This window comes from Setaria viridis, chromosome 4 (assembly GCF_005286985.2).
Source record: "Setaria viridis chromosome 4, Setaria_viridis_v4.0, whole genome shotgun sequence".
Classification (NCBI taxonomy): Eukaryota; Viridiplantae; Streptophyta; class Magnoliopsida; order Poales; family Poaceae; genus Setaria; species Setaria viridis.
In genome coordinates, this window is record NC_048266.2 from 26,301,182 (window position 1) to 26,312,929 (window position 11,748).

At 45.7% G+C, this 11,748-nt stretch overlaps 1 protein-coding gene across 1 annotated transcript; it reads left to right on the forward strand.

Annotated features, from left to right (window-relative positions):
• Positions 1-1,224: 1,224 nt before the first annotated feature.
• On the forward strand, positions 1,225-8,018 carry LOC117852509 (uncharacterized). The gene is made up of 5 exons (XM_034734616.2): positions 1,225-1,534; positions 1,652-1,810; positions 5,184-5,444; positions 6,182-6,817; positions 7,604-8,018. The coding sequence occupies exons 1-5, from the start codon at positions 1,433-1,435 to the stop codon at positions 7,694-7,696; spliced, it is 1,251 nt and encodes a 416-aa protein (XP_034590507.1). The 5' UTR covers positions 1,225-1,432; the 3' UTR covers positions 7,697-8,018.
• The last annotated feature ends 3,730 nt before the right edge of the window (positions 8,019-11,748 follow it).

Below are 11,748 nucleotides of genomic sequence, written 5' to 3' on the forward strand. Positions count from 1 at the left end.
GACATCATCTACTTCATGACGGTAGATTTGTGATCTGTCTTTGTTTTTACATGATAACTGTCGTGCAAGATATATTTCCACATGGCCGAGCGGATCTGTGGAAATAAGAGATACGGAGGGGTTGTAAATTGTAATGTTTGTAGTTTGACCCTAACGTCTGCATCATAGAGAAGAGATAGCAGCATGCAATTGGAAATTATGCCCGGTACTTTATCGTTTCTACTAGTTGTAATCTTCTGAGATAGCATCATCTCTTTCATAGTGACTTCTTGAGTTCCTGTGGTGACCCAGCACTGTCAATCTGTTATACCTTCGGCAGTTCGGCTAATTAGGGAGCCTCCAACGTGTCACTGTGTACAACAACTCTGCAGAGTCATGTAGGTTCGGATGCCATTGCCACATGGAGAGAGGGGACGAGATAGCGGTACGGCACTATGATGAGTGTGGCCTCTGGCTCGGCAGACCGGAGGTACTTTTTTTTCTGAGTTTGTGGCGATCGTGGCTCGCGTGTGGAGGCACATTATATTCTTATAAAAAGTGGTATTAGCATGTGATTGATGTGTATTAAGTGGTATTAGTGTTTTTCAAAGCCGATTAAAGCTTGTTAAGGTAAAATAAAAGCTATTAAAATATATTTGTACAAAATAAACATTATTATGATATTTAATTTTTAGCATTTTATCTTATACGATACGTCATATGTATTCGAGCGATCAACCAAACATCTTCATCTGTACAACCAATCAAAACGCTATTGCGTTGCATCCATCCGCATCGTTGCCTTGGGCAAAAGCCACGACGGCAGCACCATCCGTCACGCTACGGAAACCGTTGCGGCGGGGCGGCTCTCGCTCTCGCTCTCCGCCTCCGGCGGTCCGGCCGTCCGGCGACGCCGTGCGCCCGTGGAGGACGGATCCACGCGTCCCCCCAACCCAAGTACCCAACCCCTCCCCGCGCGCGAGTTGCATCGCCGTGGCGGGAAACCAAAAGCGGAACCTCCCGCCACCCTCGAGAACACCCAGGCGGCGCTACGCGCACCCTATATTGCCACTGACGTTAGGAGCCCACATCCCGATCACCCTGTTCGACCCCACTTCCCAGTCACGCAGAAGGATCACGATCACCGGGACCCGAAAAAAGATCATCCTTTCTCTCTCTTCCCCCGGATTCTCTCTCTCTCTATCCCCTCAGCAGCTCAGCTCCCCCCCCCCCCCCCCCCCCAACCCTTCCATTAATCCCCCCTCTCTTGGGTATTCCTTTGCACTTCCGCAGTTCCGCTCAATCTCAGCTCCCCTTCCAAGCATCCCCCATCTCTCCCCAATCTCTCCAATCGCGCGAGAGCGCACGCAAGCCCGGGCCCCTCTCCTCCCCGCCAAACCCTAACCCTAGCCCAAACCGACCGAGGGGTACCGGGCCGCGGGTGGCGGGAGGCATGGCGGACACGGCGCGCGACGGCGTGGACGCCTTCGCGGACGAGGCGGAGCCCACGGTCACCATCGGCGAGTACATCGAGGGCATCGAGGCCGAGGAGCTGGTACGGCACCTCGTTTCCAACACCCCCGTCTCCCCTTGCTCGCTGGATTCGATTCGTGTCGTGCTCGTGCTCAGCTTGCTCCTACGCTTTCTGTGCGGGCGGAAAACCCCTGTGTAGGAGGTGGATTTGGTGCTGGGCGGGGACGACGGCAAGGAGTGCACCTACGCCGGCGGGTACCTCAAGCGACAAGCCGTCTTCTCCTGCCTCACCTGCGTGCCCGATGGAGTCGCCGGGGTTTGCACCGCCTGCAGCCTCGCATGCCACGACGGACATGAGGTGGGTCTGCTCACTCTTCCCATGCATTTTCCTTCCCAAATAAATGAGGAATAAGTCAAATAAATGTGGGATTATTTAAAGGCAGCTTCAGATCCAGAGCAGATGATTAATTTGGACTCACCAGTGTCTGTGCACACTCTGACACTCTACAAGCATACCCACTAGTATCAATTGAATGTTCAATTCCTGCAGCACAGTGTACCCACTAGTTTCTTCAAACACATGCTCTTTTTTTTCTCAAACATGCAGGAAAGGTGAGCGTGATTGTATCAGAGAAAGCATAAGAAATACCAGTCCGCTTACAGGGCCCATAAGGGCAAAAGTAAACTAGAGAAAGGAAAAAGAAACAACCCAATTTCACTGAAACACCACTAAGAGCGAAAAACCTCCACACCCATACAACGACCACTGGGAACAAAACCTAGCTGTAGCAGAGCTCGTTTATTGTTTTAGCTCTTGCCGTGAACCACAGTTGTGCCTCATCAGTGATCCTGCACACCATCCAACATCAAACACATGCTAGAAATTAGGATTTTTTGTATTTACAGATTGCTGTACTTCTTTGTCAAATCTGAAGCAATTGCATTTCACCAGAACTTAAGGTTCTTCTGTGCTGTTTATGAAATGCATGCTTGTTTGCTGGGAGCTTCATAAAATTGTACATCTTGTATAAGCAGCAGCAAAATTACCCATGCTTTTCTTCTGGATCAAAAGATTAGCCATAATTTTAGGGAAAACCTGAAAATAGCTTGTGATTATTATGATCTTTTGCGGATGGAGTTGAACCATGCAAGTCTAGTCATCAATGTGTATTTTTCATATACTTGTGAAAAACAAAAGTTTCAGTACTCTTGGATGAGTGTGGCCTGTGGCGTTTAGGATATTTATCTGCTGAAGGTATAATTATTCTTTTATGTTATTTGATCAATATTGAGCTGGAGACAGGCATGTTTTTAAGTAGAATTTCAGGGTTATTAAACTGGGACTGTGGCTTCATATGATTGGTTTTTCTTTCATCATTTTTCTGCAACTAACCATAGGATTCTTTTATGGAATTAGACTGAATAAGTTGATCCATTCTAGAAAGTGTGCATAACTTGTTTTCCCATGTTGTTTGAGTTGAGAAGTTATTTGTTTCATAACAATTCTTCTATTTATTGTTATTCAATGCTTTAATGTCTGGAAGTACTAGATACCATCCCAAGAATGATCAATAACCTTCTCTAGCCATCGTAAGTTCAAGCAGTTCATTACTCTTAACAAAGACCTTGAATGTGGGTAATATAGTTTTTTGTAAATATACCTAAGTAGTATACATGATGTTAAGCTCTGTTCAGTACCTGAAGGCAGAATTGCTTACATTGGGAAAATACACATACCAGTGAATGAGTTTATGGAATAGAATGTGGCTGTAAAGGAGTAAGGCTCAGGCACACTTAACGTGTATTATGTGTACAAGATTTCTTTATGGGATTTTGATTGTATTTTGTTAAGTACGAGGGAATTTCTGGTAAATTCAAACTGACCACAAGCAGTTTCATCGAAACTGGAATTATTTGTGGTCATTAATATAGATGTGCGGTGTTATGTTTTTAGCACATATCTACTTGATTCAATATGTGTAGTTTCATCTAATGCATTCATGTGCATACGCACGCACGTGTAGCAAATGCTTTACAGTGGTAAGCCAGTAACCTTATAAATTAGTCCCCTAAAACTTTGACTTTATCAACAACAACAACAACAACATAGCCTTTCAGTCCCAAGCAAGTTGGGGTAGGCTAAAAACTTTGACTTTATAAGTCAACAAATTTCATTTACCATATGTATCTTTTTTTGGTCAGTAGCTGGTAGCCTAGGTAGGTCTTTGCTGTCAAAGTTTTAACTGTAAGTTTCTAGGGTTTGCTCATGACTCTTAGTTTAGTGATACACAATTGAAGAAGTACAACCAGCATGGTCTGTGCAACCAATTACGTCAAATTCGGTACATCACAGGATTGTACCACAAATTATGTATTGAATTAAGGGGTTTAAGAACATGGTTGTCATGTTGTTGTGGGGAAAGGGTTGTACATGCTATTTTTCTTGTTTTTTTTTCATATATGAGATTGAGAATAATGAATTGTTAGGTCAAGAATTTTTGAACATAAATCCCCTCTTTGATATCATTTTTTTCTTTAGTAGCTCAAAAGTTAGATAATGTTCCCAACAGGAGTGATGACACAGCCATCAAAAGGAAAACTAAGCTTTTTTGGTAATATATTTAGTAAAATGAACTGCATTTAGAAAAGGGTAAATAGTTTTTTCTTTCCTATTGAGCTACATAGATTTAGTTGATCAACATTTTATGATTCTATTACTGTCATCTGTTGGAGCATTTTGCAAAGGATTGAAAGAAGGAATGCAATTGTTCCACTTCAATGAATTGCTTTGGAAGATAGGAATTGCTTTCTAGGATAATATGTTCCAATTTTCTCCTTTGATGTTAATTGCGCACCCATGTCCGAATTCTTTTGCCAGAATTGGCCTCAAGTATCTGAGTTAAATTCCAACAAATGTCCATGTCTGAGTACTTTTCCCACCCTTATTTTGACTGAAATTGATACCTGAATCTTGTGGATCCAGAGACCTATCAGTGTCCAAGCAACACTGTTTCTGCACTAAAGAAATGCTAAAAATACATTTTTGATGGGCTTGATTCCATCTCTTGGGTTCTAGGCATCAATTTCTTGGGACAGGGACTCATATGTTTACCCCTACTTTCAGCTCTAGTAAAGTTGTTTTTACACAAGTGGGACATTCATTCATTTAGGCTTTAGACTATTTGTCCTATAGCTTCATACACCATGACTATCAAGTACTCCCTCTGTTCCAAATTATAGGTCGTTTTGGTTTTTCTAGGTTCATGGATATTATTATGCATCTATACATAGTGTATGTCTAGATGCATAATAATATCTATGAACCTAAAAAAGCCAAAACTATCTATAATTTGGAACGGAGGGAGTATGAAGTATGACTGCAAAGTCATTAATCTCCATATTATATCTGGGGTACGTTGCAGATAGTGTGGTAAAGTTGCTGAACTTGTGCGTGGTATCTGAGAATCTTATGCTTGTTATTATGCTTTGAAATCTGTAGCAAAGAAGAGAATTTCTTGGTGGATGCAATTCATGGGATTATTTGTGTCACTATTTCTTTCAGTTTAACATTCACGTTTACTTCTGGTCAGACTGGCTGCCTCCTTGCATCAGAAGAATTTCTAAAATGCATATTCATGCGCACTCATTTACTACTTTCCATTATTCTCTTTTTTTGTTTGAACTTGAACTCAGCTAATGCTTGATCTTCCTTTTCTTTTCTTTCTTCCAAGATTGTTGAACTTTGGACAAAGAGAAGGTTTCGTTGTGACTGTGGGAACTCAAAGTTTGGCGGTCACCTCTGCAAACTCTGCCCTGAGAAAGATTCTGAGAATCCAGAAAATTGTTATAACCATAACTTCAAAGGTTCATATTGCACATGTGGAAGGCCGTATCCTGATCCAGAAGCTAAAGAGCAAGTTGAAATGATACAATGCTGTATTTGTGAGGACTGGTTTCATGAGGATCATATTGGTCTTAACTCTATTGAAGAGGTAATCTACTTACCATTATCTTCTTTAATGGCATCATATTTGTTAACTTCTTTCTGTGTTGTGTTTCTTCATGGTTGCACTGTATCTGCAATAGTGCCATTCTATGCTAGTAGTGCTTAGAATTTTTCTTGTGGTCATGTCATTTCCTGTCTAGATGTTTTATTCTGTTCATAAACCTAAGAAATTGTGCAATGCGCTATTTTCTATTCCCTGCGTTCCAAATTGTAAGCCATTTCGGCTTTTCTAGGTACATAGCTATGCACCTAGATACATAGTATGTATTACTATGTATCTAGAAAGCTAAAATGACTTACAGTTTGGAGCGGAGGGAGTAATTCATTATACTCTACAGTTTTGGGTGAAACTACAAACAAATGCATGCTTGATTGGTGTTTTTTGTTGACAGCGTTTACCTTCCCTTCCCCAAAGAACAACTGCTCATGCAATAGTTATGCTATTCGGGACTTAGAATCTCTTTCTGAGCTGCTAAGCAACTAGCTTACGCATTGATTTAACAAAGTTTTACTTCTATGCTTTACCAGGTGGTGCAAACTTAATGCATATTTGTTAGCTCGCTTTTTTTTTCAGTAGAGGATGTTTCAGGTATCCATAGAATAAAATCTAACATCTATTAGTTCCCCGGCACAGATATCCATAGGATAAAATCTAACATGCTCTGTTAGTTCCCAGGTACCTGCAAAATATAATGTGTGCTTAATGGCTTTCCTGTTTTGCAGATACCGCGAGATGAGGAAGGGGAGCCACTCTATGAGGATTTCATATGCCATAAATGCTCACCTGTTTGTCATTTCTTGAAACTGTATCCTCAAACAATCTGGGCTTCTGGTAAGCAGAAATTGGCATCACAAACTGATACAAGTAATTCAACTGTGATGGAAGGAGGACCTTCAGATCAGGCTAACATTGAGAAACATGAAAATGGTGATCTTGTTGATCATATGTGTGGTGAGAAGACCTCCATGGAGAATGGTACTGCAAAAGATATTGCTGTTCCTGAGAAGGCCAATTTAGGGAGCAGTTCTGGAGACATCTGCAAGCTAGGAATGGATGTAAATACGATGCCAGCTGTTACAGAGAGAAATATGCCCTTTTTCATGTCTAAAGGCTGGAGGGATACACTATGCAGGTGCGAAACATGCACTAACTTCTATGCACAACAGGGTATTGCATATCTTGTTGACAAGGAGGACTCTATTGAGGAGTATGAGAAGATTGCCAAGCAGAAGAGGGAGAAGAAGTTGGAGCAGCAGGAAGGAGCTGAGACAAACTTCCTGAATTCGCTTAACCATGTTCAGAAGATAGAGATCTTGAGTGGCATTAATGACATGAAGAATGAGTTTCAGTCCTTTTTGGTAACAATCTCTTCTTATTTGATTGATTAGTAGAATATATTTCAGCACTATAAAAAGGAAGAACTGAGTCAGCCATACAATTTTTTCATGAGACTTTAAGAAATGGTCATGTGGCACTCTTTCCTACAAAATATGCAAACTACTCAAAAGAAGCGAACACCTACATGTTTTAGAACACTACTCAAAGAGCTTCTCTTACAAATGCAATATGCAATGTTAGCACTCTCTTTATCCTTAGAACATGAGAACCAATGTACCATGCATACATGGCACAACTATTGGGCTAGTCTGCATATTGAACCGAGTTATGGATTCTTAGTGATTATAAAGGTTAGCTGCTTTGCTGTATCTACCTGGTACATGTGCATATGCTAAATATGGTGCTGGATACGAAGCATTTTCACAGCGTTAAATATATCAGTTAAAGTATAACATCTTGCGCAGGAAAATTAGATTCCTAACACATTGCAGGAATACTTAACATTGCTTGACATTAAATTGTTTGTGGTCTTGAAGACTGTATTAAGCTAGATTATGTTTGCTTATACTCATTTTGATTTAGTAAAACCTTACATCTCATTTCATTTCGTACTGTTTCTTTTTAACTCAGAAAAGATGAATGCTGTTTCATTTTTGTCCAATGCAATCTAGTTCCAAAACAAACTTTCTTGGCAGCAGAATGATGAACTTTGTTTTTAGCCTTCTAGGTTGCATTCATATTCTGTTGCATCTGATTTTGTCCACCCACCTGATTTTTGTGTTTCCTTTGTTTGATGCTTTGAACAGGAATCTTTTGACTCGTCAAAACCAGTCACGTCTGAAGATATCCGCTCTGTTTTCGAGAATCTGGCGAAAAAGAAGAAACAGAGGTTATCTTAGAGCTTGTGCCACCTCAGCCCCCCCCCCCGCTAAGGCAAGCAGTCTGCTGCTGGGTAGCGTATTGCTGGTTGGGTACCTTCAGATACCCTGAGTAATGTCATCTTAGGTGCTACTGGACTTAACAGTAATGTGTTCTAGCAGGAACATGGTGATGTTTAATGTACCGAAGCCACTCGCAGTAGATTTGGATGGCCCAGCTGGCAAGCAACCTGTTTGCTCCTTAATCTGAACGCTGTTAGGTAGTAATTTACATTGTGTTACCATTTACGAGTCTCTTGCAGTTGCAAGTTTTACTAGAGCTGAACCAGGTTCTGCTTGAGTATGATGCTCGCCCTTCTCAAGTTCTGGGTTTGCTGATGTCCGATAGAACCATCTTACCCATGAACAAAGACAGCTCTGCCAAGCTAGCTGCTTTCAGAGCATAGCATGCCTCGCAGCGATGACATTTCCACCGTTGGGATGCATACGGAATTGGTCGACGAGATGTAGATGCCAGATGGTCCCCCGATGGGACGCCTACAAGCTAACATCAATGGCACAGGACCGTCGTTATCCTATCATTAGCCTCTGTTCGTATGATTGCGGTTTGTTTGGCTTGTTTTAGCTCTCAAATCGCTTTCGTTTCGTCGTTCCTGTCGTATGCTAGTACTAGCTGGTTGCTGGTATGATGTGCAGGTACGACGGTGCATGAATGATTTGATTTGGATGAGATAAGCAGCTCCGACACGAACGATCTATCCCAATCCCCTCCAACGTCGTCTTCGGCTCCGACGCGGTCTGGGCCACCCCCTCGCCAACAAATTCATCCCCTGGTCGTGGGAGAGCCCCGGCCAGCCCTGCTCCAGAGGCGGCTCCCTCTCCCCCACCTCTTGGTGCCCCGTGCTGGAGGCCAAGAGTGAAGCTTTGTGTCATCCCGCGCACCGTGGAGGTGGTCGCTAACGAGGTCGCGCTCGAAAGAGCATTGGTCGCGGTGGTCGTGGGTACCCGGCCGGTAATGTCAACGGCTGATGTCCAGGATTATCTGCTTAGTCGCTTTGGGGTTGAACCGGGTTCCTTCCTAGTTCAACCCTATTACCCCAATGACTTCGGGCCTGTTTGGTTTGAGCTTGCTTATTTTAGGGACTAAAACTTGCTTATTTTGAGGACTAAAGTTTAGTTTTCCTGTTTGGTTCTAGAGGCTAAACAACATTTAATGTCCTGTACAATGACCACATTGCCCCTAATGTCCTGGTGCACGGCATCTTCAGCTTCGGCAAAGGCGTGCGTCCTTCTCTGCTGCTCGGATACTCTGTTCTCCACTTCTCCTTTCAGCTCTCGCTCAACGCTCTCGCCGTTAATAGCAGAGGCTGGGAGGGCTGTCGTACTTCGTCGATGCTAAGGAGAAGGACGATCGGGTGCTGGTGCTGGACATAGGCTCGCTGAACAGCGTCCACGACAGGGCCCGGGGGTAGCGGATCAGGGTGCGGCGACAGGGGGGCTGGGGGGGACCGGTGTGTGCGGCGGCAGGGATGGCGCAGGGGCCAGCAACGGGGGAGATGGGTGGGTCGGGGGGGGGGGGGGGGGGAGTCAAACAGACAAGCATTCAATGAGGGTAGGGTATCCAGGGTACCTTTTAGCTCCCATAAGCAACACTTTGGTGCCTTATGGACAAAACATTAGGGGTTAAAGTTTAGCCCAAATAAGCAGGGGTGTTTGGAGGTTTAGAGGCTAAAATGAACTAAAGTTTAGTCCCTAAACTTTAGCAAGGGGTATCCAAACACCCCTTCCTCATCATGTTCAAGGACTTGGACACCATGATCCGGGTGCTCCACGCTCCGGTGCCTGAGGGCACCCTACGGTTTGTCTTCCGTCGATGGTGATGTGAGAGCTAGGTCAGTGCCGCATCCATGGACTACCACCTTCGGATCGGTATAGTGGGGGTGCCGGTGCACCAATGGATGCGCAGCATGGCCCAGGACATCCTTGGTTCCTCCTGCAGCGTCATTGCTCTGGCGCCGGACATGAAATCGAAAGCTAACCTCGAGGAGTTCATTCTTACTGTTGGTTGCATCCACCCCGACCTCATGCCGGTCGAAAAAGTCATGGTCGCCCCTATGCCTGAGATCAGCCTTGTCTTCGGTACAAGCAATCATAAACATCCTCGAGTTTACTGACATGAAGGCAGTCGTGGGGATCCCCTCTGCCCCGGCGAGCGATGGCGGCCCCATGAAACCGCTTCCCATGACAATCTGATGCAGGTTACGGCCCGAGGGGGGCGGACCGCGCCCGGAGCCTGACCTGATGCGGGTGCACCATCCACCGGTAGAGAACTCACCTTCCATCCACCCCTTTTTATCCTGATTTAAATTTGGCCCATGACTAAAGGTTCACCAACTGGGACTAAAACTCAGCCACTAGCGAGGGGCTCACCAACCGGGACTAAAGAGCCCCTATAGTCCCGGTTGTAAAGGCTAGTGGTCTGGAGGGGCCTTTTGTCCTTGTTGGGAATTCCAACCGGCCTTTTGTCCTGGTTTGTAATTCCAACCGGGACTAAAACATTGGTCCCGGTTGGAATTACCAACCGGGACAAAAGGGGAGCCTTTTGTCCTGGTTGAAATTCCCAACTGGGACAAAAAGCCCCTCCCCACCCGCCACGACCCCCTCCCTCTTCCTTATCTTTCTCTCCTCCTCCTCTCTCCCATTCTTCTAGGCACTGCTCTCCTTATCCTCTTCTTTTTCTCTCCTCCTCCTCTCCTTATCCTCTTCCTCTCTTTCTCTCCTCCTCCTCTCCTAAGTGCTTCCAGGCTAGCGGGTGCCGTTGTCCCTCCTCTTCCCTCTGCTGCCCCTCGCTTTCCCCCTCCACTCGCCGCTCACTGGTAGTGAGGAGCGGCAACGGGGCGAGGGCAGGCGGGCCGGTGGCGCGGAGCGTAGCGGCGCCAGCGGGCGCGGGCGGAGCGGGGGAGCGGCGTGGGAGCGGGCGGAGGAGGAGGAGGTGCGACGCAGAGCGGTGCGGACCGCACCGCTGGTGGGGAGGAGGAGGCGCGAGGTGGAGGAGGCTAGGGAAGAGGAGGTGTGGGGAAGAGGCTGGGGAAGAGGAGGCGCGGGGTGGAGCGGTGCGGGGCGGCCGGCGGGTGTGGGCGGAGCGTTTTTTTTTATTTTTTTTTGAAAACTCTTTTGTATGGGTTGTAGGATGAAGCTGACAAGGTTGCCTTCCTACAGGAACTCCGCTCCATCCGCAGAAAGCTGACGGGCCCTTGGGTGCTCTGCGGGGACTTCAACTTAATCTATCAAGTGGTGGATAAAAATAATGGTCGCCTATCCAAACACATGATGGGTCGCTTTTGGAGGTTCCTTAACGACTTAGAACTCCTAGAGCTCCACCTCCATGGTCACCTCTTCACTGGAGCAACGAGCGAGTACATCCCACACTCGAGCGCATTGATCGGATGTTCATCTCCATGGACTGGGAGCAGCTCTTCCCCAGGTGTTCTCTGCAGGCGCTCATGACTTGATGCTCTGATGATGCACCTCTACTCCTCCAATTCGATGACGGATTCCATCCCAAGCATCAATTCCACTTTGAAGCATACTGGCTGCAATTCGAGGCCTTCATGGAGGCGGTTGAGGAGGTGTGAAACAACACGAGACCAGATGTGGACCCGCTCCGAACCGTTGATCACCTACTGTGAGAAATGGCCAAAGGACTCAAGAAATGGAGCGCCAAAGCAGTGGCCAGCATCTGCACCCAGATCCAGGTCGCTAAGGAAGTTATCTTTAGGCTGGAAGCTGCGCAAGACTTCAGGTCGCTATCCCTTGCGGAACTGTCTCTTCGATGGCTCCTCAAAAACAGATTTCTTGGTCTCACCTCCCTCGAGCGCACCATTGCTAGATAGAAATCTAGTATGAGATGGCTACATGAAGGCGATGCTAACACCAAATTCTTCCACCTTCATGTGAACCATTGGCCTCACAAGAACTGCATCACTTCGCTAGAGGTCGATGGAGTCACGCTGGTCGTTGAAGCTCACAATGTTGATGTAGCTTTCAACCATTTTGATGCGATCCTAGGGACT

Coding starts and splice junctions, on each gene's coding strand:
- LOC117852509 (XM_034734616.2), top strand. CDS start 1,433: ATGGCGGACACGGCGCGCGACGGCGTGGACGCCTTCGCGGACGAGGCG. Junction 1,811..5,183: donor CATGCCACGACGGACATGAG/GTGGGTCTGCTC, acceptor CTTTCTTCCAAG/ATTGTTGAACTTTGGACAAA. Junction 5,445..6,181: donor GTCTTAACTCTATTGAAGAG/GTAATCTACTTA, acceptor CCTGTTTTGCAG/ATACCGCGAGATGAGGAAGG.